Source organism: Bactrocera oleae, chromosome 6 (genome assembly GCF_042242935.1).
Source record: "Bactrocera oleae isolate idBacOlea1 chromosome 6, idBacOlea1, whole genome shotgun sequence".
Classification (NCBI taxonomy): Eukaryota; Metazoa; Arthropoda; class Insecta; order Diptera; family Tephritidae; genus Bactrocera; species Bactrocera oleae.
In genome coordinates this window covers 44,263,151-44,290,652 of record NC_091540.1, presented here as the reverse complement: position 1 = coordinate 44,290,652, position 27,502 = coordinate 44,263,151, and the positions used below count along the sequence as shown (strand labels likewise).

Genomic DNA, 27,502 nt, shown 5'->3' with positions numbered 1-27,502 from the left:
ATAGTCTCAGTAATAAAATTACCCGCGGATAAAAGTAAATTTTTCTTTGGCCTCTGCTTGACCAAAAAGTAGCGGAAGCAAAAACTATTTGCCACTACGTCCCCTAGTGTTAATGCAGTATGGCTTTAGAGCAATATCTTAGGCAAGATTTCCTTGAAATACATCAAAACCCTTTAAACTTCTGGGACAACAAAAAATCAGCCTTTCCAGAACTCTACGCACTGTCAAAAAAATATTTGTGTATACCTGCTACTTCCGTTCCTTCCGGTTTTCTCTAAGGTTTTCTCTAAAGCTGGTCAAATAATAGATGACAGAGGAGATAGACAAAAAGGTCAAAAGCTTGACAAATAACATTCTTAAATGGCAATTTTATTTTATTTTATTTTGAACGTTATACTATCTTTAAATTTTACTAAAATATTGAATTAAATAAAAACAAGTAAGGATAGGCTAAGTTTGGATGTAACCGAACATTTTATAGATATAGGTTTAGACCAAGCTATACACTAATTTCATTCTAATTCAGCGTCAAAACACATAATTAAAAAAAAACTTATTCACTTAATATCATTAAAATATCACATTTTGATCAAGCGGAACGGTTTAAAACAGATGGAAAGACGGAAATAATATATATACTGGGTATAGAGAAAAATATTAATTTTAACATTGCTATACTCGAGAACATATTTTGAAGCAATTTTATATATAAACAAGTAAGGAAGGGCTAAGTTCGGATGTAACCGAACATTTTATACTCTCGCAAAGTCAAATGGTATACTCGTTTGAGATTTCTTTGTGGATTGACTGATATTTTCGGTAGAAGGTCAACTATAGGCACTGGGGTCCACATATTTAGTACTTAGGGGTTTGAACAGTTTTGGTTCGATTTAGACAATTTTTGGCCGCAAGGTGGCATACTTTAATTGCATTATTCACGCAAAGTTTTACCCCGATATAATCATTGTTACCTGATTTGCATAGTGGAAAGTGAAATAATCAGATGGAATTTAAAATGGTGTTATATGGAAAGTAGGCGTGGTTGTAGTCCGATTTCGCCCATTTTTGCACTGTGACATAGAAACACGAAAAGAACGTTATGCACCGAATTTGGTTGAAATCGGTTGAGCAGATCTCAAGATATGAGTTTTCACCTATAAGTGGGCTGTGACACGCCCACTGACTAATTTTGAACGCGGTTCCTATAAAGTCATCTCATACCATCTCAGAGATAAAATTTAATGTCTCTGGCGTGTTTAGTGCTGGATTTATCGCGCTTTTAGTAGTTTTTAACAGTACCGTTATATGGGGAGTGGGCGGAGTTGCCACCCGATTTCAACTATTTTCACACCGTCAATAGAAGTGCTAAAAATATTTGCTTCTAGTGAATTTTGTTATTATAGCGTTAGCGGTTTAGGAGATATGCACATTAAACCTATTAGAGGCGGGACCACGCCCACTTTTTAAAAAAAAGTTTTAACTGCAGATGCCCCTCCTTAATGTGAACCTGTGTACCAAATAACAGTCTTGTATCTTATTGCGGAGCTTAGTTATGGCAAGTTATTTGTTTTTGATTAATGGCGTTTTGTGGGCGTGGCAGTGGTCCGATTACGCCCATCTGCAATACCAATCGTCTCACGGTACCAAGAAACATGTCTACCAAGTTTCATAAAGATATCTCAATTTTTACTCAAGTTAGAGCTTGCACGGACGGACAGACGGACGGACGGACAGACAGTCACCCGGATTTCAACTCGTCTCTTCATCCTGATCATTTATATATATATAACCCTATATCTAACTCGATTAGTTTTAGGTGATACAAACAACCGTTAGGTGAACAAAACTATTATACTCTGTAGCAACAGGTTGCGAGAGTATAAAAAAAAGATTAATACCCACTGACCGACATATTCAACATAAAACTGGTTAGAATAACGAAAAGCTTTAAAGGAAGTATATGGAAGTTGAGGGTAGTATTAAGCCGTTTTTATTAATTTTTGTCAATACCACAGACTAATAAAATGCTCCCACTGTTTCATTAAGGTACCTCACATACCATCACTAATCATATGGAGTAAAGTCAGACGAATGTTCGAAAATCCTGATATTACTTACATGGGGGCCAAGTTAAATTTTTACCTGATGTGATCCATTTTAGACACAAAGATATCTTTTTATGAGTAAAACACGCTTTCTAATTTAGAGATAACTCACATATTGGCCGATATATGCGGTATAAAGTCACCCGGAAGATCAAAAATCTTTATTTTAGGTATATGAGGGCTATAGGAAGTATTGAACTGATTCAACCCATTTTTGAAAAAAAAAATCTATTATCTAGAGACACTGATGGGCTTGAACAGTTTTGGTTCGATTTAGACAACTTTTTGCCACAAGGTGGCATACTTTAATTGCATTATTCACGCAAAGTTTTATCCCGATACAGTCATTGTTGCCTGATTTGCATAGTGGAAAGTTAAAGAATCAGATGGCATTTAAAATGGTGTTATATGGGAAATAGGTGTGGTTGTAATCTGATTTCGCACTATAACATAGAAATATGAGAAGAATGTTATTACCGAATTTGCTTGAAATCGTTTAAGCAGTTCCCAAGATATGGGTTTGCACCTAAAAGTGGACGGTGCCTCGCCCGCTTTCTAATTTTGAACGTGGTTCCTATAGCTTTAGCGGCTTAGGAGATATGCGCATTAAACCTATTGGGGGTGAGGCCGCGCTCACTTTTTAAAAAAGTTTTAAACTGCAGATGTATATCCTGTATACCAAATAACAGCCTTGTATCTTATTGTGGAATTTAGTTTTAGCAACTTATTTGTTCTTGAATAATGGCGTTTTGTGGGCGGGGCAGTGGCCTTTGTTATTAAATTTGCATAAATAAATGAATGAAAAAATTAATTCGATAGTCAAAATCATTCAGTTATTAACTATCGATAGTTGAAAGCATACGATAGTTCCTAACACTAATTTTACTTTGGAAATTATGTTGTGGCACTCTGTATTTAATTACAAATTTTTAATCCGTTGTGAGGTTATCAAAATGTTATACCCATTTATGTGGAGCACAGTGTAGCCAATAATATCTTCACCTGCTCCTAAAAGCATGCAATATATTTTACAACATTGTTTTTATATATAGATGACAATAGTTGCCAGCTTTTAAATTTAAGAAAAAACGCAAAAAAAGAGTTTTTGAAAGGAAAGCACTAAATATTTTTCAATAAAACAAACATTTTTTTATAAGAGTTTGTATAGTTTGTATTTAGCAGAAGTAAAAAAAAACATATACAATATGTGCATCATATAATTTAAAAACACAAAGCTTTCTCGCTTGTAACTATTGAATACATGAATGTATACTAAACTAGAGTATTAAAAATCACTAAATATATATTTTGTCTTAACAACTACTTTTATTAGGTACTCCTTACCGATTTACTTCTATAATGTATAAAAATGAATTTAATAATAATAATACATTTAAAATGTATATCTCAAATTTAGTTCAAAGTTTATTTTCTCATCAGTTTACTCCAAATTGTATTTCGAATTATGATATATAAGGTGTTATCGACGGAAAACTACATCATTGGTTATTACATAATTGTCACAGTAATAGTTTTCTCTTTTTAAGTCATCTTCATGTGACGGAATGTATTTAGGGAAAGAAGAAATATTATTTTGTTATTTGTTTACAAAAGCCTAGTATTGATTTATTAATTTTCAAAATTATTCAGACTTACTAAGATTTTAGAAATCTTAACTTCAATCAAGAATTTTGAAGAAGATTCACAATGATACCATCGAATAAAATAAATAAGTATTTCTCCACCCACGATCAACATTAGCCAAAGTTTCAGAATATGTAACAAATTTTTCGCTAAAGACGCTATATCTAAGACGCTATCGCTAAGTCTAGCTCTTTATAGATTGTATATTTTGATTAAAGCTTTCCATTTTTTAGTTTCTGCGTAAAATAACTTCATTCGAGCTAGAGCCCCAAAACAGCGAATAAACTCACGGCCCCATTTAAATTCACTCCACCACATGCACTACTCTTCTTTATTGAATAGAGCACAATATTTGTATCCATACTTTCTAAAAAATTTACACTTTTACACAACAAAATTTCGGTCAGTTGTCGGAAATACGCGCATCGGTCGCGTGGCCGCGGGACTTTGACAGCGCACAGGGTATTTCATACAAAATATTTTATGAATTAAAATACATAAAAGTACAGTAATTGTGTGGGGAGAGACAGGGAATGTTAATGAAGGTGAAGTTTAGCCAGAAGATGTTAAGAGCTATGCTAATTAGCGATCTGTATTGAATGCGTTTTTCATTTTTAATATTACTTATAACCCTCTATTATACTTTGAATTTATGCTTTAATTCGTTAAAGCCTTTGCTCTTCATTTGGGTATTTTACAAAATTTGTTTTTGACTAACGAACTCGCAAAAATTACTCTGTTTCATAATATAAACAGTTTTAGAGTCATATATTTTTTAGTGTCAAAATTGTATATCATAAATGCTTGTGCAAATCCAATGAAATTTTTAATACCTCCATAATTTTTTTTTAAACGAAAGGAGTAATACTTTTTCATAAAACTTTTAACCATTAACAACTTAATTATGTAATTGACTCTACCCCAGTGGAACCCAGCGAAGAGATGGTTTATCGCGTTACCGGCGAGCTTCTGCAAATCTATTGCGCGCGCCGCGTACGCATCTTCTATCCAGATATGCGCACCAAGAGCCAACTGTACACGAATGAATTGCGCAAAATGCACGGCAGTCCCTTGGATGTTATAGGCAAGTAGCCTTACAGCTATTAACAACAACAAATATTGTAACAAATTTGCTGTTCCTTTATTTTGCAGGCGGCTTACACACACAAACGGCACGCGATCTACGCGTGGAGGCACTACGACGGCCTCGCAGAGCGCTCAAATTCACACCTGGCGATCATTACGCGCTGCGCACGCCTGAAGGTATGCAATAAAATTCCCAAAAAGCTGAAATTGACTACCAAGCGCGGTATTGCGTAGCAGTAACGTGTGTGTGTGTATATACATACATATAAAAATGTGTATGCCTTTCGCTAAAGACGCTTTAGTACCACTCTTTTATTTACTTGCGCTCTCAAGCTACTTAGACACTTTTATACTTTTGCATTTTTCATGCGAAAGTTTTCCACCTGCTGCAGCTACAAGCATACCAACGCCAACGCCAACACTTATGTATGTTGATATTCATGTATTTTTTTCTACTCTTTATCTATATGTGTACGTGTACATGTGTGTGTGTGAATGTATACATTTGTGTTCCATGTGGCACGCCTTGCCTTACAGAATGCCGGAACGAACTAATACGCATGGGTAAAGTTATAGACAAATTAATAGAGCCAACATTGCGACGTGCCAGAGAGAACTTAAAACGCCAGGCCGAGGGTGTTGGTGCGACAACAGCACAAACAGCAACAGCAACAACAACAACAAAAAGCAAGTCGGTAACGGCATCAAAGAAAATGTCCAGCGCAATGGAGCGAGGAGCCGGCGATGCATGCACGGAAAAGAAGACGAAGCGTTTAGTGAAAAAGGTGGGTGGACGACGGGGGTGTAAGTACAAATATTTGCAAAAGTATGCTGAGAACAAAGCGGCATAGGTAGCAGCTTTGAAAGTGCTGAAGTTATAAGTCGTTTGGCATGCAAACAACAAACAATAAAGAAAATGGCATAACAAAAATATTATAATAATATAACTGAACTCTAAGAAAGTTGAGAACGAACAGACAAAGGTTGAAAGAAGTTGCAAGCACTGTCACGCAATGCCTCACCTCTCGTCGCTGTTGTTGTAAAAAGTATTGTTCTCTTAATTTTTGTTCATAACTAAGCACTTACGTACATATTTATATCAACTAATTTTATTTCTTTTCTGCACTATCTCCGCCTGAATAGCAAAAGAAAAATCCCTGCAACCGCCACGATGTCATGCTGCGACCCTCAGACTTCCCCACCTTTGAGGACTACATGAAGTGCATGAAACGCTACGAGCGCGAGTAAGTGAAGACCAACTAAGCAAGCATAAAAACGCCGCAAAACATTTGTGTGCGGCAAAACTAACAAACAAAAACAATTTTGTATAGAACGGCATATTGCAAGCGCCATGCATAATATGTAGTATTGCAGCTGAAGCCTGCGGCCATGTTGCATCCCGACAAGTATTTGCTTGCAAGCGTACATTTATTTATATATATATATATATATATATATGTATGTGTGGGCGTAAAATTATCGCTCATCTCCACTAGGGTGCATGTGCAACATTACCTTCGTGGGGCTCTTAATTAATGTGGCGCTTGCCGTTGCATATGTAGCCCACGGCGCAGTGGCAACTGTTATGTAATGCCACACAGTAAGACATGTCAAGGCTCATTAAAATAAAGTAGCAAGAATTTGTATGACCACGTGCACATATTCTTCATTCACCGGACGTGGGCACATCTAATTGAGTGCCACAAGTTAAACATATTTATATACCATATATGATTATGCAATTTTTACCATTATTATTCGCAGAAGATTCAAGTACATTGAAGGCCTGCAACCGGTCGATCCAGAGGTACAAAAGGCGATCATACTGGCGCGTTATGAGATCAAATTAAAGGAGGCCGAGCAAAAGTTTACACTGAAAATAGAGAAGCGCTACAAATATCTAATGAGAAGTGTACGTATAAATAAAACGCTTATTGATAAGTTAGTAGAAGCTGTTTATAAATTGTTTGGGTAGTAGCCTTTGAAGTACCACAATTTCTTAACATGGATCAAAACCCTGATATGTGGAATTATCTTATTTCATGCAGCCGATGCTACTGGCATCCGACAAAATTTTCAAATCTTACCTTTCAAATCTTGATCAGTCAGTTAGCACTCATATACTCATAGAAGAACCTGCACAGTTGCTATTAGTTGACCAAAGTAATGCTTGCTGAGCTGATCTAAAGTCTGACAATCCAGTAGTGAACTGCAAGAAGCACAAGGAGATCCTAACCGTTCCCATTCTGCAGTTAGCGTGATTGATGTACCAGTCCTAGCAAGTTCGTCAGCCTTACAGTTTACTGCGATACCGCTATTTACAGGCATCCAAACCATTATACTCGTGGAGTAACTCGACGCCTGATATAAGGAGTCTAGATATATATTTACTAGTCTTAGGCGTACAGTCATCCAGCTCAAGTCTAATTCGTTGTCCTACTATTGTTGTTAGTAGTCACCACTCTGAAGGAAGCAGCGCTCCGGAACTACTGATACGTTTTTGAACGCCACTTCCACTTAAAAGACGCGGCAGTGATCAGAAAGTTGAATGAATAGTTCTCGATAGTGTACTTCTTCACCAACCTTTCGCGCAAGCTTTGATCCATCCGGAAAAAAGCTCACCGCCCCTCTCTTGCAGTAAGTTCTTCCCTCCCATTTTCGCTTATTAAATTTGTTATGTTTGGTGTGTACATAATATCTTAGGTGAGAAACGAATGCATTGTTTAACTCTCTTAGCTGCACCTATATCTTTTTCTGACAATCGATCAAGTCTTAAAATACGTTGATCTTCGAAAAAACATCTTTAGTTGTTTCTCCTTAGAAGCGTTGTGTTCTTAGTATGAAATCGGCAACTTTTGTGATTTTCCAGTCGTAACTGAAGCGCCTCAGAGTCAGTGTCCTTCTCTTCTAGAATTTAATATATATTCTTCGGTTAAAATCCTTTAGTTAATGTGATTTATATTATTTCTCTCTCGCACTTTCCGTACTATATCTTACTTATAGGTATATCTGCGTGCTACATACACCGATCTGCTCAAAGAGTATGGCAACAAATGTTGCAAGTTTAAGCTGAAAAAGAAATCGATAACTCAAGCATACTGCGTTCGTAATTAGACTTCGAAAATTGCAGTGCATGACTTGGCCTTAGAAAACTTTAAATTCTTTATATACGTAAATAGTTGATAGCTGGTTGTTGGATTTCCCAACTAAAGGGAAAGCTTGTAACAGTTGTTCTTGCGTGACTGCTGAAGGCCATTTGCACCTGCAATTACACTTCACCGACCGGAGGCACGCATATGAATACATATATTAAGAAATAGTATATAAAAGTTACACATATACATATGTATGTAGGAACGACAGTAGCAAATTACATATATATTTATATATAGTACCGATATTGTTGCTTAACGCTAACGATGAGCTGTGCACCAGCGGCGTGTTGAGCGCAAATTTTGCTCAGTCATATTGTTAATTAGTAAAGTGCAGCATTTGATAATATAAAACAAGAGGAAGGAAGGTGAAATGTGTATGAATAAGAAAAAAGCTGCAACAGCAAAGTTTCATAATTTATCAAATAATAATGCTGATACACATACATAAACGTAGAAATATATATATGTTAATGTTTTTGTTTTCCAAACACCTTGATTTATGCATACGCACATACATACTTATATACATATGTCAGCCAAATCATATTTCAGCAGGCACACATCATTAATTACAAATGAAAAACCGCCACAACAACAAATAATTGTCAGAACAGCATATAAACGCTTTAATAAAATTCTTTAATTTCACTGTGTATTTCGTTTGCCAACACCTAAGTGGTGCACATTTGAACAATAAACTTCAAATAGCGGGGGAGTTTAATTGGACGCTACAAAATTAAGAAGAGAATTAATTTTAAAAATAAAAAATAAATTTATATAAATATATACATATATACATATATATAATATATACAAATAAGTAAATATAGATATAAATAATGCGTATTTACTTTTTAATAAGTAAATGTCCAACGAAAAAAATATAAAAAATCATAAAAAATTAAATGATAATACCACTTTGCACGCATCATCGCCTCAGCAACCTGGTGGCTGCAATTAAATGAAGTGGATACAGGCAGTTGTTTGTCGGTTTTTGGTTTGTTTCATCGTAAAAACGCTTTATGGGCTAATATAAAAGAAATTAACTTCACACGCTAGTATATTATATGCCTAACTTATACATATATTGTATAACACATATATACTTGGTACTTGTTTATGTATTTAAACTTTAACTAAAATTGAAATAATGCGCCCGCACAGATTTCTAAGTGTTTGTGCATATACTCGTATGAGTGAGTGTAACTGTAATTAACGTGAATTCAAGCGCATTTCGCAATTATGGCGCTCAGAAGTAGGCAACACGTTTTTTCAAGTCGCAGTGGAAGTGTATATAACTGTAATTCAAAAATTCCACTACGTTATGTGTGCGTGCATGTGTATGCATATGGTAAATTAAGTTAATTACCTTATACATTTTACTGCTTTAAAACTGTGGCAACATAAAATAATTGAGACATATGCACATAGATAGATATTCGAATTAAAAATATTGATTTCGGAGGTCATGTAAGTACACCTCGCACATTTTAAGCGCTTCTAGCCACTTGTAAATTTTACATAATATGTATCGAATGTACGTATACTTAAGAATATGCTCGGAAAATTTAGAGCTGATCCAGCAAACAGTTGCAGAGATATGGTCGTATTTGTAAGGTTAACTTACTTTAATTCGCTCAAAAAACTGTAAACGAGTTTTCCTCGAAACGATGTGTCGGTGAGGACAATTACTCCGAAACGGCTGAAACAACTTGAAATTTTCACAATACTTTCTTATAAAATACAATTGCCTGGTAGTAATTGAAGAAATCAGATTTTTAATATTAATATTTTAAGCAACTTTAAAGTGCAAATTTTTTCAAAAAATCCTTTTTTTGGGAAGCCGGCTATTCGACAAAAATTAAAATTTTGACTAGCGCTTTTGTCATTAACTGTTTTCATCTATAGTAGTGATAATTTTTTTCGGTTTTGGATTTGATTATTTGCAGCAGAAAATTATTGTTTACCTTTTTCGTCTTTCACATTTTTTCGAAGTACTCCTGGAGATCGGCTACGGGAATTTTTAAAAGTCAATCGCATGATATTGAAGTACATATCTGTAAATATAATTTTTGTTTTTATTAAATTTTCTTCACTTCTATTATTTAAAATTGAGTTAAGTTGGACTAAATAAAAGCAAAAATTCATATGGATAAAAGAAAAAGTGTTAGTAATTCATAAATCAAATTGACAATATTTTATTTTAAGTTTTGCGTCATTATAAGCATAAACTACGCCATGAGATGTGTGCAAAATTTTCCATATAAAACTTGTATTTATACTTTTAAAATTTGACATTATTTTGTGTTAACTTTCTTACTGCAAACTTTCCTCAAATTAATCTGCTAACGCTGCCCACTATTTTCTCCATTTTTTAATAACTACTTTAACATTTCTGAACTTTGTAACACTTACATAATCAAACTTTTTATATACTTACTTCTCCATTGTCTTGCTATTTTTCTTTCAGATCAGCGCTTTGAGTCTGGAAACATTTCCCTCGCACTTGATTAAGAAAGTTTGGACAAAAATCGATCCGCGCATAACATTTTTACAGGAAATTCATAAGTATATATTACGAGAAGAGGTGCGTTAGTAGTTAATAGTTGCTTTAAGTATGTGTGTATGCTGTTTTGTTTTTGTATGCGAATATCTTAGTTAATTGAATTTGATATTAAAATTAAAACAGGTTTAGAGCGAAAAAAAAACATGAAAGTGAGAAGTAAAAGCAAAAAAAGTAAAGAAGAATAGCTAAAATTAGTTCTTTTCTGTTTTTAAGTTATTCGGGTTACAGATGCTAAAAATTTATAATATTTTCTTACATAAAGTCCAACAAATATTTAATAATAATTTAAATTAAACATTAATCTAAAACAATTAGTTAGGAAATACAAGTCCAAAAAATTTCAAAAATAAAAATCCTAGGAAACATTTAAAAATCTTTTAAAAAAAATCTGAAAAATATTTAAAAACAGATTACGATATTTTCGAAAACAAACAATAAAAGATATAAGAAGAAGTAAAGAAATATTTTAAAAGCTAGTTCTTATACTGCAAGTAACCTAATGCGATACAGTAGATGAAAATTTATAAAAATTGTTTCAATAAATTTAAAAAATATTACAACAAATACTTATTTAAATTAAAATGCTATTATGCTATTAAGCTTTTTGCTACTTATACAATTCTAAATTTTTGAAATTTTCTTAAAATTAAAAAAAAAAATTGTAAGTGAATTTAAGAAAATGTCCGAAACAAAATTTAAGTATTTAAAATAAAAAAAAAAGTTTGAAGGCAATTGAAAAAAATTCCAAAAAAAATTCTCAGAATGTGTCTAGCACACGCAAAAAATTTAAGTGTATTAGTGTATATTCAAAAACTTCTTAATTTTTCCTAAAACATATGCATCCCACACACTCCCATCAATTCTAATAAAATCCAATGACAATACTCGTTTCTATTTGCTTTTATGTGCAGAAACTTTGGCCAGAAATTTATCCGGAGGTCATACTGCTGGATTATCTCTTCAATGGCGGGCGGCAAATTAATGCCACTGTCGCCGTCTTAATTATATCGTGCATTATAGATCTGCAAGAGGATTTTCGGTATTACGTGAAACGTAACTTTCTGCGCTATCTACTCAAGTAAGTAAATCGAAGGGGTGTCTTACAATAGTATATCGAAAAGCGTGTGTGCATGTAAATAAAAAGAATTGCATGTGATAAACGAAATTAGTTATAAAATAGTTCATTAGATTGTGTCCACACGCAACAGCAGAAGCCATATGGAAAGCTAAAATGAGCACAAAAATGAAGCAGCGTCTCTAATATATGTATGTATATGTTATCAACGTCCCAAGCACTTACACTTATATGTCCACAATAATTAAGCTCAGTGCCGAAATTGGGACTTATGCCAAATGGCCGAAGAGCGAAGAGTTACTTAATTCGCTTGGCCAAATGTGTAAAGTTTTAGTGTTTGACCTATTCGCTTGCCAAATGCCACTCGGCACTAGCCACCAGCCACTAGTTTAATCAACCACTAATTCACCCACTCGTTGTTGTTTTCTTTCTTTCTTACTGCCTTCATTTTAATTCGATTCTTACTTTTTTTGTGTTTCTTTTATAGATCGCCTTTGGAACGCAAACGACTGCAGTTGGAAATGGAGCCACCGGATTTTCCACAGCTAATCATACGTGGTCCAGTGCCATATAAAGTGAATGTACAGTTAGCACGTAATCGTCTAGACCAACTTTTAATGGTAACACATCCCATTATAAGGGCACTCAATCAGCTGTGGCATCAGTTGTGAGTATAATTAGAGACTGTAATTAAAGTAAAGTGAGGAGAGTCTGTATTTTAAATGAAAATATTAGCAAGATAGAACTATTGTTAGTGATATGCTCATACTTGTAATAACAAAGTGTGTGGTTTAAAGAAAAAGTTGGTGGCTGATGTCACAGTCTTTGGTATATGGCGCTTAGTTTGGTTGAAACTAATAACCACTGAATTGAAAGATAATTGGTTGCCATTATGTTTTAAAAATGATTTCGGGCAGATAACCACCGCGGCAGGCTCGAATAAATTCTAGCTGAGAGACCCAATATTCGACCACTTTATGCAGCAATCGGGGCCGTATGTCTGCAATAACTCTTCCAAGGCGTTAATCGTCTGGGGCGTAACTGACAAAAGTTTCCTTCAATAAAATTAATTGTTTCCTTGGCTGTATGGCATGTGGCTCCGTCTTGTTGAAACCAGTCTTGTCAGTAAAAGAGAGTTAAAATGATTGAAGGCATTTTTCTGACGATTCCCAAATATCATCGCCTACATTTTTTTATATTACTTCTCAGTATTTAACAATATATATTTCATCCGAGTAAACAATATTTTTTCCAACAGATACAACGATTTGGTAGTCATTGATGTTTCGAAGATCTTTTTGCGCGATCAACCCATGACAGCCGATGAAATTATAAGTTTTGTCGACGAGAGTTGTGAGGTTATACGTGATGTGAGTAAAAAATTGATTAACTTTCATTAAAAATGCAAGAAATTTTTGAAATATCACACCAATTTAGTTGCTGTTGAATGACTGGCTGCCACGTTGTGCCGATTTGGTGGATGTTATGCGTCGTACCTGGAAGGACTTGGTACCAATGAATCAGCGATATGGTGGACGCGCTGCCGTTCTATTCAATTGTGTACATGCTCTCATGTCGCATCACTTGGAGGGCCTTATAACGCGTAGTATTTCTGTGCTCTACACCAACTTAACGAGATATGAAGTTAGTTGCTTGTTGGTTTTGGTGATAACGACTTCTAGGTTTTATCATCTTTTTTTATATTTTTCAGGACGGCAACGACATCGAACGCTATCAAATGTACGATAAGAAACTAAGACGTCGTCCACTGATGACGCTGATTTTCTCCGTAGTCGGTGCGCATTTTGATAATCGCACCGATGATCGTGATGACACAACACCGATCTATAAATACGATGAGGAGGACGACGCCAGTCCATTTTACAGACGACCAAGTATTACATTCGAAGTGGTTAGTAATTATTTGCTACGTAATTTGCATAAATATTGTTTTGTTATTGCTTTTGTTTCTCAGAGTCAACCAGAACTGGACCCAACTTGCGAATTCGTGATGAAAAATGAAGGAAAATTTTTTGGTTTTCCATACATAAGTGAGCTGCCCGAATTATTTACTCACATATTTAAGAAAATATTACGTGTTGGCTATCAAATACCACGTTTGGAATACTTTATGTCGAGAGGTAAGGATATACTTTTTGCTCGCTTATTTTATGACATTGATTTAGATTTTACTTCAGTTAAACACTTAACATTTTTTTATATATTTTATATTTCATTTTGCGTAGATGAAAGTACCCTCGGTTATTTGCATGTGGTAAATGAGTCGCATTGTGATATGAAGCGTTTGTATAAAAATGTGCAGAGAATTGTCGAGAACAACTGGAGTGGTCTGCGCGTTTATTTGTATCCGATTTTCAAATACTATTCTGCACTATTCACGAATAAAATGTTGCCGATTGTCGAGAAGTTGTTTACACAAAACATCGTTCCTGAATTGGTGGTAAGTATTTACTTCCTTGAGTTTTGGTTTTTTGTTTCTTTTTTTGATACTAAGCTTTTTACGCTTTTTTGCAAATTTGAAGTATATGAAAATATTTATCGTTAATATTTGAATCTTGATTTTCACCCTTAAAAACTTAATGTGATTGAAATAGACATAAGAAAATTCACACAATTATTTACAAAATCATCACCGCAAGGATATCAGCGTCATACATACATGTTGAACAGGGTATAGGAAGTTTTTTTTACTAAGTTCTTAACACCCACACGGAAGCGTCGGTGGCCCTATATGGCATAGAAATAATCAACGTGCCGAGCAGAGACGATTTAGCTATGTCCGTCTGTATATATGTAAACTAGTCCCAAAGTTTTTGAGATATTGATCTGCAATTTTGTACACGTCCTTTTTTCTCAAAGATACTTATTATTTAACGGAATTTCCGATATCGGTTCAATATAGCATATAGATGCCATACAAACTGACTGGGCAAACTTAAGTTCTTGTATTGAAGTCCATTTTATACATTTATATATTTTACAATCTCCGAACATATTCTTCAGATCTTTTTTTTTATATTTAAATGATGAATGTTCTAAATGATAAATGTGTGTTCTTGATGTGAACTCAAGCTAAATTTCTGCTAAGGGTTTCGTCAAACATCAGGTTTTTTGCTTTATATGTAATCGAATCTTTTTAACTACCTCAACATATTCTGAGGCATCGCCGAAATATCTTTAAACCGTATTTCAGTATTCTCCTCATTATGTGTCTACGGTATAGAAGTTATTTACTCCAATTAATTATTAATTAAGTAACAAACTGCTAAAGTAATTATGCTCAATAACTGTACTTATAATGAAATAATAATAATTATAAAATATTTAAAAGTTGTGCATTAATTTAAAGCTACCTGTTACATAAATGTCTACAAGCTTTGCACAGCTCAACCTTTGACTCGCTTAAATAGCTCAAAGAACGTTAATTAGCACTCATACAATCAAACCGTTATGTGAATCTCAATAGGGGTTTGCGGCGGAACAACCGATTTAAGTTTCATGTTAAATCATCAACATTGAACGGAAATGACTGACATTAATTACATTTTCATCAGAATATTGAACATTAAATTATCAAATTTCAGCATATTTTGTATTATTTGAACATTAATATTTTAATTTTTTTTTTTCCATTTTCACTGCAAACTGACACTGCCAATTTCTATAAATTGATGCATAATGAGATTTTCAAAAAGATAACAATATTGATGATAATGATAGCGCTTATAAACTTTTTACTGATGAACATATTGACAATGACTGTGATGAGCTCATTATGTATTCATATTTGGGGAAATAAAGCAAAATAAAATATATAACAAAAAAAAAAAATTATTCAGCATCCAGCTCATATGTTGCAAATATATCTATGTACATACAAACAAATATGCATGTTAACCACGCGAACGCAATGCTGCACTGCTGCAACATGCGCTCGCTCTCAAATACACACATGTTTATGTATGTATGTAGTATATAGACGGTGTGCAATTTTGTACGGCAAACTCCACTGAATTTCGCTGCAGGAAAACTAAATTAATTATTATACTTTTATTTGATTAAATTCATTGATGCGTAGGATTAAAATTAAATTTTATTATGACGCACTACCTAACACTTTGAGACTCATCAGCGTGTATAGCTCTTCGTTGGTAATTGGTTGACGCGTTGCAACAAGAACACATTTGTTTGTGCACACACACGCGCGCCAAAGTAAGGACGTTAGACTTTCGATTGCATTTGAAGGCTCTAAAAATTATATGATTGATTTAAAAGTCGATTATTGCACAATATTTTTTCTTGACACACGATTAAATTCCACTGGTGAATTTATACCATTCGCGAATCTTTGAAAATTAGCGAGTAGAGAATCGAACAAGCAAATAGTGAGAGAAAAGCAAGCGTTCATACCACATTGTTTTGACGACCGAATAACTTTGCTGATGGCAGCTTTTATTTGGAAGATTTCAAGTAGACACAGTTTGAAGAAAAATAAACTTATTAGCGATATATTATTCACCGATCAAATTTGACCCAGACTAGTCCATTTAACCGGAACGCGTAAAGCGAATCGATATAATATTTTTTCAGAATTGGTACATTCCTTTTTTAATGTTCGTATGAAGTTGGGTCTCCATATGTCGAATTGTATTTTGTTTGGCTGCAGAATTTTACTACGCAAAAAGCTTGCTTGACATTTTGGGATTCCAATGGAATCACGGCTACGGAATCAATTAAAATGTTGCGAAAGTATTTTGGAGAATCTACTTAATCATGAACACAAGTTTTTCAGTGACACAAAGTATTCCGTGAAGGTCGTAAAATCAGTGAAAATGTATTTTGGTTTCTGCCCAAGTCATATTTAATCAGATACTATGGTATAAATAAATTCATCAAGCGTTCAATCTTGATCTCCATGTGTTTTAATCACGGCTTGATCAATGATTTTCATAGAGCAAAATCAGCGATATCCTAGTCAGAGATAGTTTATTGAGCTCTAATCTCCTCAATTTCAAAAAAAAAAAAGAAAAAAAACAATCAACTTTGTGCGTTTCAATTCCATTCCGTTTTTAACCAAAAATAATTTTTTTTTTTCAACCTCTTTATTAATTTCTTTTCTCAAAAAATGAAGGTTATAATAACATCGTCAGTGGTATAAATCGCCGAATAAACGCTGGATAAATGTCTATGTAATGAATACGAGTATGAAAATATTTAGTTACTGTAGCGCAGCGTGTAAAAAAATAATGGTTAATATTTCAATTTGGTACACGACGTCCTTGTAAGCAAATTTGCTCACTGAAAAATAACAAGTTGATTATGTATCGCGTATACGTGTGTGCCATGTTTTAATATAAATAAAAACAAAAAACGTTAAATTCGGTTGCACCGAAGCTAGAATAGTCTCCACAGGTGCATTTTTTATAGCATAAAGGAATATAAAAATATCTTTATCTTTATTTTGATCGGTCAGTTTGTATGACAGCTATATATTATAGTGGTCCGATCTAAACAATTTTTTCGGATATTGCAATAATCCATGGCGAATTTCTTGAAGATATCTCGTCAAATGACAAAACTTTTCATACAGCCGCTAAATTTCTATGGTTCACTTTCTATAAGAGTTCTAGTGGTCCAATATCGGCGGTTCCCACACGACGAACAGCGTCTTGGGGAGAAAAGGACGTGCGCAAAATTTCTGGTCGATATCTCAAAAACTGAGGGACTATTTTGCATAGATACAGCGGATTTGGCTAATTCGACTCAGCTTGTCAAGCTGATTAATTATATATATATACGAGCACCTTGTAGGGTTTGTAACGTTTCCTTTTCGGTGTTATAAACTTCGTGGCAAAATTAATATACTCTGTTCAGGGTATAAAAGTAAATAAAATTAAAATAAAAAAGAGCAGGTAATTATTTGGTGTAAGATTCCCTGCAATAGATCTATAAGGAGATGGTGGGAAAATAGAACGCTGCTAGGAAGGTGCCGGCTTCCGTTCAGATGGTTGAAATATTTTCACTTTATACGTTTTTTTACATTAAACCGTTATATTATATAAAATTTTTTGTGGCTTCATTAATTTAAAATCTGCTCGTAGAAAAAATCATTTCTCAGAGATTTCTTCAAATCTAAGAAAGCATTTCTTTAAAATCCCCTTTAATCATTATTAATTTTTTAATAACATCTCTCTCTTCCACACAGCTAGTTGAAGACTTAATGAAACGTTTGATGGGCATCATACACAGCACATACATATTGCGCGACTTCATACCGCTGAATCTATTCATGGTGGACAATCGGCATGTGAAGAATGCCATCGTAATGCTGGTGCAGCAAGTTTACGATTTCATAATAGACTATTACAAAGCAGTTAATATAAATGAGAATCGAGCGTAAGTGGGAAATGCTAATTACGAAGAGTAGTTACAAGGATTACATATAATTACATAGATATATGTAAAAGGTGTATGCATTACATTGAAATTACTTGCTGCTTTACCCACCTGAATGCAATGGAAAAAAGTACTTATTTTACCTTCTTTGTTGTAGTATTTGCGATGCTCTGGAGGAAATGTCAATGAAGGCTGGCGAGCGCCCCGAAGAGACACCAGAAGTGGTCGCCTTGCAAAACTACTTAAGCGAGTGTCGTGATGAGAAAATATTTGCAATAAAAGATGAAATCAAAATAGTGTCGCGTCGTGTGATTTTCCTTTTAACACATACAATATTGGATAGTAAGTGCAATGGCATAGTGTGTATGTATGCCCATTAGGGTTGTACTATAAAACTTTTAATCTTTAAATTTTATCGCTTCAATTGATGGCAACGCGCTCAATTGATTTCAATATGAGTGAAGACTATTTTTAGGTTTTTGTTTAAGGTTTGAGACACAGGTGTTATTGGGTGACTGTAGTCCTTAATGCCGGAAGATCTTTGCAGCTCTCCTATATCTTATTAATCAGCTCCCTGCGTCGCGAGGCCAACTTTTACAAATATATGTGAACCGAAGGGATCTGTTAGAGAAGATGGGCAGTTGGTTAAGCATGAATGAGTCCAAACTATGCTAGAAAATTTGTCAAAAAATCTTTTTTAAATAAATCTAGATATAAGCTGCAATAGCATACTAGGGTTAGAGGTAGCTGTCAAGTAGTAGATCTTTCATTTCTAAATGTAGCAGTAAGTATTGGTTGGCTTAAAGATGTTGGGCTAAGGTCATTTCAGACTACATTTTTCACCATTCCACTCTCACGAGACTTAGGCTGAAGCTTCTAGTTAACTATAGGGTTCTAATGTTGAGAATTGTGAAGAGCTTGTAAAATTAGAATCCGAAATTTTTTGAGTTACCCTTATATATAGTCGTAAACTGGTTGTATATGCACACCATACACATCTGTATATGGTACACATACATAAATAGTTTTCTAAATAAGCTTAAACCATCAACTTTATATGTGCAAGCACTGCATAAAAAGTTTGCACCAACTTTAACTTCTTTTTCCATTGAAGTTGTACAAAGTTGTTCACAACACATTGATATCCTTCGGTTACAAAGGCTGGCCCGTGGCACTCGATACTAAAAGCAAATTATAAAAGTTTAATTTAGTTAGTGATTACGAAGTTGACACTAGCAGTTGATGGGGTTGAGCGTTTCTGCAGTCATTATAGATGTTTTTTAATGTTAAGTGCATATGAGCTAACGGTGCATGTGCACACTTTAAAAGTGATATGATTATATCGACTAAAGTACCGTGTTTTTGCGAAACATGCCTTCGAGTTCTAATTAATTAGCTTGCCGAGCATCGATAACAAAGTTTTGGCTGCTCTTCAAAGCTATTGACAATATTTATATGTATCCTGAGAGCTTTCTGACTTTACAGTTGCAAATGGTATACAAACAAAGTCTAAACTATTCAACAGGTGATCACATCCATCTCAATTCGCGCACCTTCACTTTGCCCGGCGAACTGGAGGAAGTATTGGATTTGAGCGCGGCACGTTTGAATGTGGTGCGCGAGAACTTGGAGATGGCGTTGCGGTGCGTTTTAATTTCTTACCTTAACACCTTAACACAAGCAAATACAAAGCCAAACACATATACACACATAAACAAACGTATAAGGCACAAATGCAACTCTGCTAATTAAAGATTTCCACCAACCGTACGCTTTTACACACATAAATACTTGTACATGCAACTATCGATACACACACACATGTTCGTATAAATGCTGGAAATCCATTTCATTAGCGAGAGTTCGTATTGTGTTGTGTGCAGAATGTGTCTATTAGCAAAAGTGTTAACACTCGCTTTTCTTTTCCACGCTTATAATTTCCTATGTACATACATACACATATTGGCAGTGAGCGCCGCAAAAAGTTCGAAGAGTTCATTCTGTATGAGAAACGTCGCATGGATGGTTTTCGTGTGAAGGAAACGCGCGAAGTTATGTCACTCGAAGAGCTCAAGGAACGTGTCGATACCATTGACGAACTCTACGAAATAATTGAGGTAAGTTGTGCTACATTGTACTGTCGTGTTGTTAATTTAAACTTCTTTCAAGTCATGATACTTTAGTGAGCTTTAAGTTATTGTCCTTAAATATTCGAAATAAAAAAATAAAGGAAAGTTGCTCATATAAAATAGCTGGAGGACGACTGGTCGTTCAATTGCGACTATTCGAATAGTTAGTTGGAAATTGTTATTATAATAATTTATTACTTTTTGTTTTTTGAATGAACGCTTACTTTTCGAATAGTGGATAACGAACGGTTAACCGAACAATCGAAAATGAGTAGTTAATCGAATAGTGCAAACCGAATATAATTATTCGAATAACGCATACCAAGAGCTCTAAACCAAACTTATGTGCCTAAAAATATTTGAAAATAAACCGACTCTCCGACTAGTTCAATAGTCTTTCGGTCTCATTTTGATAGCAGTTTAGTATTTACTTGAATCAATATTAAACCTTTCGAAATCGTGCCAAATAGAATTTGATGTGCTACAGCTCGTTCTAAAAATTCATTTACACTACCTGTACACAGTACCTGCTCTAATACAAAAAATCTGGACTGTTTTGTTTTATTTTTTTTTTACTTTACAGAGCATGAGTCGTGAAGCCAGAGCCATAAATGTGGAAGAGCAGCTATTACAAATAGATATATCGCCGTTCCCGGTGCTTGCCGAAATCATTGAAAAAATGGAACCAATCGAAAAGTTATGGAAGACAGCTTACGAATTCGAAAAGGATTATCAAATTTGGTAAATGTTTCTGAAAAGAATTACAATAAAACTATTGGGGTATATTTTCTTAATTGCAAATTCTTACTTAAGGATGTATGGAGAATTCCAATGCCTCGATGCGGATGCCATACGAGAGGAGGTTGAGAATATGCATCGCGTAAGTATAAAAAATTAGTCGTACTACAAATTCATAACTAACCTAAAATATTAATTAATCCTGTTTCATTCGTCATATTTAAAAATCATATAATTCACGCTTTACTCTCACTCTAGATCGTCTACAAACTGTCCCGTCAGTTGGCCAACAATCCGACCGCTCGTCGTGCCGCCGAACAGATGCGTATTAAGGTGGAAAAGTTCCGTGCATATCTACCGGTACTCGATGCCATCTGTCGGCAAGGTCTAACAGAACGTCATTGGAAACAAATATCGGAACATTTGGGCGCCGAGTGCAATCCGCAACTATATCCCACACTCAAAGATATGATCGATGCGAATATAATGAGCATATTGCAACAATTGGAGGAGATATCTAATGCGGCTGGCAAAGAATTCGAATTGAATTCAGCGCTTGATGCCATGCAAGCAGATTGGAAAGAAGTCGCTTTTGAAGTACTACAATATCGAGACTCAGATACGCATATACTATCCGCGCTAGACGATATACAAACACTACTGGACGATCATATTATGCGTACGCAGGCGATGAAACGTTCACCATTTATTGTCGCCTTGGGCTCTAAGGCGGATGACTGGGAGGCTAAACTTCTGCTGATACAAAATATTATCGATGCTTGGACGCAAGTCCAGGTTACCTGGATGTATTTAGAGCCAATCTTTAGCTCTGAGGACATTATGCGACAAATGCCGGTAGAGGGACGCAATTTCAAATCGGTAATCAAATCACTTCATAAGTTTCTTCAATTTTTAATGCAAAATTTGTGCTTGTAGGTCGATAAAACTTGGCGTAAAATCATGAAACATACCTGCCAAAACTTGAATGTACTCGTAACCACTGAGTATCCGAATATGCTGGAGACGTTCTTGAAGGCCGTCGCAGATCTTGAAACAGTACAAAAAGGACTGAATACATATCTCGAGCAAAAGCGTTTGTTCTTTGCGCGTTTCTTCTTCTTGTCTAATGATGAATTATTAGAGATTCTTTCTGAAACCAAAGACCCGCTACGTGTGCAGCCGCATTTACGAAAGTGTTTCGAAGGTGTAAGTGCTTATAGCTGGTGGAGCTTGTTCGGAGGTATAAAGCTTTAATTTTATAGATTGCGCGCCTCACCTTCGATGACTCCATGGAGATAACGGAAATGATATCGGATGAAGATGAGCAAGTGTTATTGGTGCGTAAGATCAATCCAGCATTGGCGAATGTGAGTATAGTGCTGCTTGTAGATGTTAAAACGAAAGAATAATATTCAAAATCGGTTCTCCAAATTTTACATGACGTCTTATAAGATTTAAAAAAAACTAGCGAATGCTCTAACAATCTTGCAAAAATATATATTATATTATTTTGAAATCTTTCGCTAGTCTGACGTCATCAAAATAATATTTTTTACCTCGGTTAAAGGTACAATTATCAATTTAATATATGTAGAACTATTTTGTCTAGGGTTTAGTGGAAATCTGGCTAAAAGAAGTTGAAAATGTTATGCTGGCAAGCGTGTTGGAGCAGATGAAGTTAGCTTGGGAAGATTACTTCCTAGTTGATCGCATAATTTGGGTAACGTCATGGCCAGGACAAGTAGTTCAGAGTATTTCCTGTATGGCTTGGACTTTCGAGGTAAGTTATCTCTATAGCTTCTACATTTATGCTTATATAAAAACTGAGCTCAAAACGATTTACTGCGCTTCTTATTTAAGGAGTTGAAAATATTTGTTTTCCCTGTAAATGTTCGGAAGTTTCTCGAAACAGTAGTTGATCCTTGCAATATCATCAATAATGTATTTCAGTTGGACTTGCTTTTATGGTCGTTCTAGGATTATATCTTAATTTTAACAGCTTAGCAATTTTTTTTACAGTTTTACTAATTTTAGTTTGTTATCAGTAAGTCCGGATCCTCAATTTTCAATTTTTGGATTACTCAATTTCCTCGCACTTTCTCTGTTAGGTCGAGGAAGCTTTCAGCCAAAACGCTGTTCCGGCATATTTAGAGAAATGCAACTCGCAAATCAGCGAGCTGGTACAGTTGGTGCGAACTGAACTAGCCACAGGTACACGACTCACTATCGAAGCTTTGATTGTGCTGGACGTGCATGGTAAGTTAATAAAAGTAGAAATTTGCAATCACCCAAGCAAATTATATAGTGACGTCATCGTTCTCAATTCTTCAATTGTAGCACGTGACGTTGTCAAGTATTTGATAGATGTGAATGTGGAAAATATCACCGAATTCGACTGGATCTCTCAATTGCGTTACTATTGGCGTGAAACTGATAGTAAATATATCAAAAATTATAATGAAATTAAATTGAACACACTTCTTTGCAGAGGGTGAGGAGTGGGTCTGCGTTAGCATGGTCGTTACAGATGTTAAATATGGCATGGAATATTTGGGCAACAATCCACGTTTGGTCGTTACGCCGCTTACTGATCGCTGCTACAGGTAATTTGAATGAATTGGGACTCGGGCGATTTCGTTTCATCAAATAACAATTAGCCAGATGAGGAAAATGTGGGCAAGTTGATAGCTATGTGTTACTCTCTCTCTCTCATTGTAAGCTTAGCTTACTCGGCTGTTTCGGCTTATTGTAAGCGTCTGTTAAGGAAACGACGGGCTAAGTTCTAGTGGGAGTTACCAGGTAAAAAGACCATTCGAAAAATATAGAAATTATTTTGAAGTAGTTAAAAGAATTTCTAACATCATGTTTTTGACGAATTCATAACCTTTTGTTTAAGTGCCAAAAGAGATGCTGAGTGAGTGCCAGTCTAATATAAAAGCAAGTAAGGTTGTAGGTAGGGTCGGCCAATGTAGATCGCAGGTACCTTAGAAAAGTATGAAATTGAAGCTATTGAAGCAAATACAGAGCACTGCGCTTTTGAGGTTCATTGACTGTGACTGTGCATAACGATGATTTGGAGTGATGAGCCAAGCATATTAATATTGATAATTGGAAGATTTTGTTTTCGAAAACCTTGCTATCAATTTGTAGGAGTACTTGAAGAGCGCTATTATGCTTTTGAAATGTTTATTGTCAACAGAAGCCATTCCTATTCTTATTAAAGCTCAAGATCATAACTTACAATTTCTTTGGGTATATAATATGGCATAAACAATAAGTCCTAAAATTAATGATAACACTTAGTCACTTACAAATACCCTTCACAACGAAACCCATAACCATTTTTAATGGCTCTACAGATAACGTTTTTTTATATTGAACCAAATAAATCATTACCTGACAGTAAAAACAAACATACTCATATACGGCCATGCATGTGGACAAACTAAAAAAAGTAGTTGCTATAAGTAACCATGAACCTTAAGTGGATATTCCGGTAGGAAAAACCAATTGGTCATCATGCCGAGTATTTCGAAATTTTTCAACAACAGAACATACTGTTGTTGCTAAACCAATGGATGTTACTCCAACCTCTCTCATATAATTTAAATTCCCTCAAATAATACGCTGCCAAACATACTACAATCGCTGACTCGACATTTCTTCCGCAGAACGTTGATGGGCGCATTAAAATTGTGCTTAGGTGGCGCACCAGAAGGACCGGCAGGTACAGGCAAAACGGAGACGTGCAAAGACTTGGCGAAGGCTGTGGCGAAAAAATGTGTAGTATTTAACTGCTCGGATGGCTTGGATTACAAAGCATTGGGCAAATTTTTCAAGGTAAGTAACCAGAAAAACATAGTGACAATAAGCACATAGCAGAGAACAAAAACACAACCTTAACACAAAATTTTTTATAAACAAATATGTGTTCTTTATTCGCTGCTTAAAAATTCGCTGAGGTAGTCAATGACATGGGTTCTTAACTTGTACTATACATTTAGGGAGCTAGTATTCGGGCAAAATGTTGGCTTAAACGCGACGCGTGCGGTATTTTAGACGACGCTGAGTCTTGTAACGGTAACCATCATCGGCCAAAACGGCGGATTCTTGTGGCTGCACAAAAACTTGTTGTTCGGCAACAGCTACGGGAGCGCTGGCAGCTGGAGGCAAGTACTCGTTGGAAGGCAATTCGCTAACATCACGACGGTGACGATATTTCAAGCGACGAACGGTTTTGTAACGGTAACCATCATCAGCAAAAACGGCGGATTCTTGTGGCTGCACAAAAACTTGTTGTTCGGCAACAGCTACGGGAGCGCTGGCAGCTGGAGGCAAGTACTCGTTGGAAGGCAATTCGCTAACATCACGGCGGTGACGGTATTTACGACGACGGACGGTCTTGTAACGGTAACCATCATCAGCCAAGACGGCGGACTCTTGTGGTACATCAATAATTTGTGGTTCAACAACAGCGACGGGTGCGCTGGGAGCTGGGGGCAAGTATTCGTTGGATGGGAGTTCGTTGACATCACGACGGTGACGGTATTTCAAGCGGCGAACGGCCTTGTAACGGTAACCATCATCAGCCAAAACGGCGGATTCTTGTGGAGCTTCAATAACAACTTGTTCTTGGGCAACAGCGACGGGGGGCAAATATTCGTTGGAAGGCAATTCGTTGACATCACGACGGTGACGGTATTTCAAACGACGAACGGTCTTGTAACGGTAACCATCATCAGCCAAAACGGCGGATTCTTGGGGCTCAACAAAGACTTGTTGCTCAGCTACGGCTACTGGAGCACTGGCAGCTGGAGGCAAATATTCGTTGGAAGGCAATTCGTTGACATCACGACGGTGACGGTATTTCAAACGACGAACAGTCTTGTAACGGTAACCATCATCAGCCAAAACGGCGGATTCTTGGGGCTCAACAAAGACTTGTTGCTCAGCTACGGCTACAGGAGCGCTGGCAGCTGGAGGCAAGTACTCGTTGGAAGGCAATTCGCTGACATCACGACGGTGACGATATTTCAAGCGTCGGACGGTCTTGTAACGGTAACCATCATCAGCTAAAACGGCAGATTCTTGTGGCTGCACAAAAACTTGTTGTTCGGCAACAGCTACGGGAGCGCTGGCAGCTGGAGGCAAGTACTCGTTGGAAGGCAATTCGCTAACATCACGACGGTGACGGTATTTCAAGCGGCGGACAGTTTTGTAACGGTATCCATCATCAGCAAGGACGGCGGCTTCCTGGGGCTCCACAGCGACTTGTTCAAATGCGACGGCTTCGGCTGGCGGCAAGTAGTCATTGCTGGGCACTTCAACAGCGGCCACGACCGCGATAACGGCAAATAATGCGACGAATAATTTCATTTTGTTGCCAGTAACTCTTTAGCTAAGCTAAGACCGTTGCGAATGAGTTAATCTGCGAGAATGATGTTCTTGGACCTTCACCGAATTTATTTATACGAAAATCGCTACGACATAGCTTTGAGAAAAACTCATCACTTTTGGCGCTACCATCAACTAAGTATGCTATGCTATGAACTGTTCGCAAAAAAATATACAAAAAGAGAAAAACAAAAATAAACACAATAGAAATCTTCGAACAATCGGCGGTGAATAGAGTGCCGATATTACTATGGTTCTATTTTTGGTTGATCTTCGCAACTGGCGCATAATGTATTCCGCATTCATTTAATCCAATTGTGTTTTGTATTATTTATTTTTTTTGCGTAGACGAGTAAGCTTTGCCCCAACATTCACATTCACTGACAAAGAATACGAAAAAGCTATTAAAACATTGTATTTGCGATGGCTATGCGTTTAGGGCTAAATCGCTCACCTTAGCTGGTCACAACTTGTTTTAATTGATAACCAATTTGGTCGGCAAGATAAATTAACTTCGCCTTAAGTGCTCCACTAAACGCGCCAACCGCCCAATCACTAACGTTTTATTTATAGCCACAGTCTAAATTCAAGAGACACTCTGGTGCCACTCGAACGCCTCGGTGTCTTGAAACACTTCTCGCTTAACAGGTAACACACGAAGCATTTCTCTTCGCCGTATTCGGTTTATGGTACCATATGTTGCGCTACCTCTGCCGTTGGCGTTACCGCTGCCGTTTCGCCGCTTCGCCTTCTTTCATGAATAGGTCATTAACCAAATAAAGAAAAAAAAGTGGATGTGATAAATCAAATGACTGAATATCAGAGGTTCCCACTGTTCCCACTACGCGCCTGGCTTCAAACGAGTATCTGTAGACACCACAATTTATTGGTAAGCGTGCTACTTTAGAAAGTGGGAGTCTTCGTTGAACCACAGTGGCGGCACCGCCTGCGCGTGTTGTGTAGACGTGTGAGTTACACGCGCCCCAAACCGCAGAGCAGTTGGCGGCCGCCACATTGGCTGGCTCTTTCGGTGGGTCGCCGGCCGCACGTGTGGTGATAGCCCAGAAAATAATGATATTCTTTAACTGGGTATAGCGCTACTACAAAGATGTTTAAAGAAATTTGAATAATTAACTCTCAATCAAGAAGTTTGCCTACATAAAATATTCGCACCTGGACGGCTGAGCGTCGGG

General features: G+C 36.1%; 2 protein-coding genes across 2 annotated transcripts in view; one reads left to right on the top strand and one right to left on the bottom strand.

Moving 5' to 3' along the window:
• Window positions 1-27,502, top strand: part of Dnah3 (dynein heavy chain 3, axonemal) — a 118,874-nt gene that overhangs the window by 7,134 nt on the left and 84,238 nt on the right. The window contains exons 4-30 of the mRNA XM_036372440.2: window positions 4,675-4,833; window positions 4,902-5,012; window positions 5,373-5,620; window positions 5,979-6,079; window positions 6,600-6,747; window positions 10,461-10,577; window positions 11,468-11,634; window positions 12,119-12,298; window positions 12,890-13,001; window positions 13,069-13,275; window positions 13,343-13,543; window positions 13,607-13,772; window positions 13,878-14,092; window positions 17,858-18,048; window positions 18,206-18,390; window positions 19,574-19,691; window positions 20,018-20,165; window positions 20,761-20,918; window positions 20,991-21,057; window positions 21,174-21,794; window positions 21,852-22,121; window positions 22,178-22,282; window positions 22,525-22,695; window positions 23,024-23,171; window positions 23,253-23,351; window positions 23,404-23,518; window positions 24,587-24,755. Coding sequence (XP_036228333.2) covers window positions 4,675-4,833; window positions 4,902-5,012; window positions 5,373-5,620; window positions 5,979-6,079; window positions 6,600-6,747; window positions 10,461-10,577; window positions 11,468-11,634; window positions 12,119-12,298; window positions 12,890-13,001; window positions 13,069-13,275; window positions 13,343-13,543; window positions 13,607-13,772; window positions 13,878-14,092; window positions 17,858-18,048; window positions 18,206-18,390; window positions 19,574-19,691; window positions 20,018-20,165; window positions 20,761-20,918; window positions 20,991-21,057; window positions 21,174-21,794; window positions 21,852-22,121; window positions 22,178-22,282; window positions 22,525-22,695; window positions 23,024-23,171; window positions 23,253-23,351; window positions 23,404-23,518; window positions 24,587-24,755 — 4,697 coding nt within the window. The remainder of the gene's footprint in view (window positions 1-4,674; window positions 4,834-4,901; window positions 5,013-5,372; window positions 5,621-5,978; window positions 6,080-6,599; window positions 6,748-10,460; window positions 10,578-11,467; window positions 11,635-12,118; window positions 12,299-12,889; window positions 13,002-13,068; window positions 13,276-13,342; window positions 13,544-13,606; window positions 13,773-13,877; window positions 14,093-17,857; window positions 18,049-18,205; window positions 18,391-19,573; window positions 19,692-20,017; window positions 20,166-20,760; window positions 20,919-20,990; window positions 21,058-21,173; window positions 21,795-21,851; window positions 22,122-22,177; window positions 22,283-22,524; window positions 22,696-23,023; window positions 23,172-23,252; window positions 23,352-23,403; window positions 23,519-24,586; window positions 24,756-27,502) is intronic.
• LOC118682735 (uncharacterized) lies at window positions 24,826-26,373 on the bottom strand. The gene has a single exon (XM_070111264.1). The coding sequence runs from the start codon at window positions 26,289-26,291 to the stop codon at window positions 24,948-24,950; it is 1,344 nt and encodes a 447-aa protein (XP_069967365.1). The 5' UTR covers window positions 26,292-26,373; the 3' UTR covers window positions 24,826-24,947.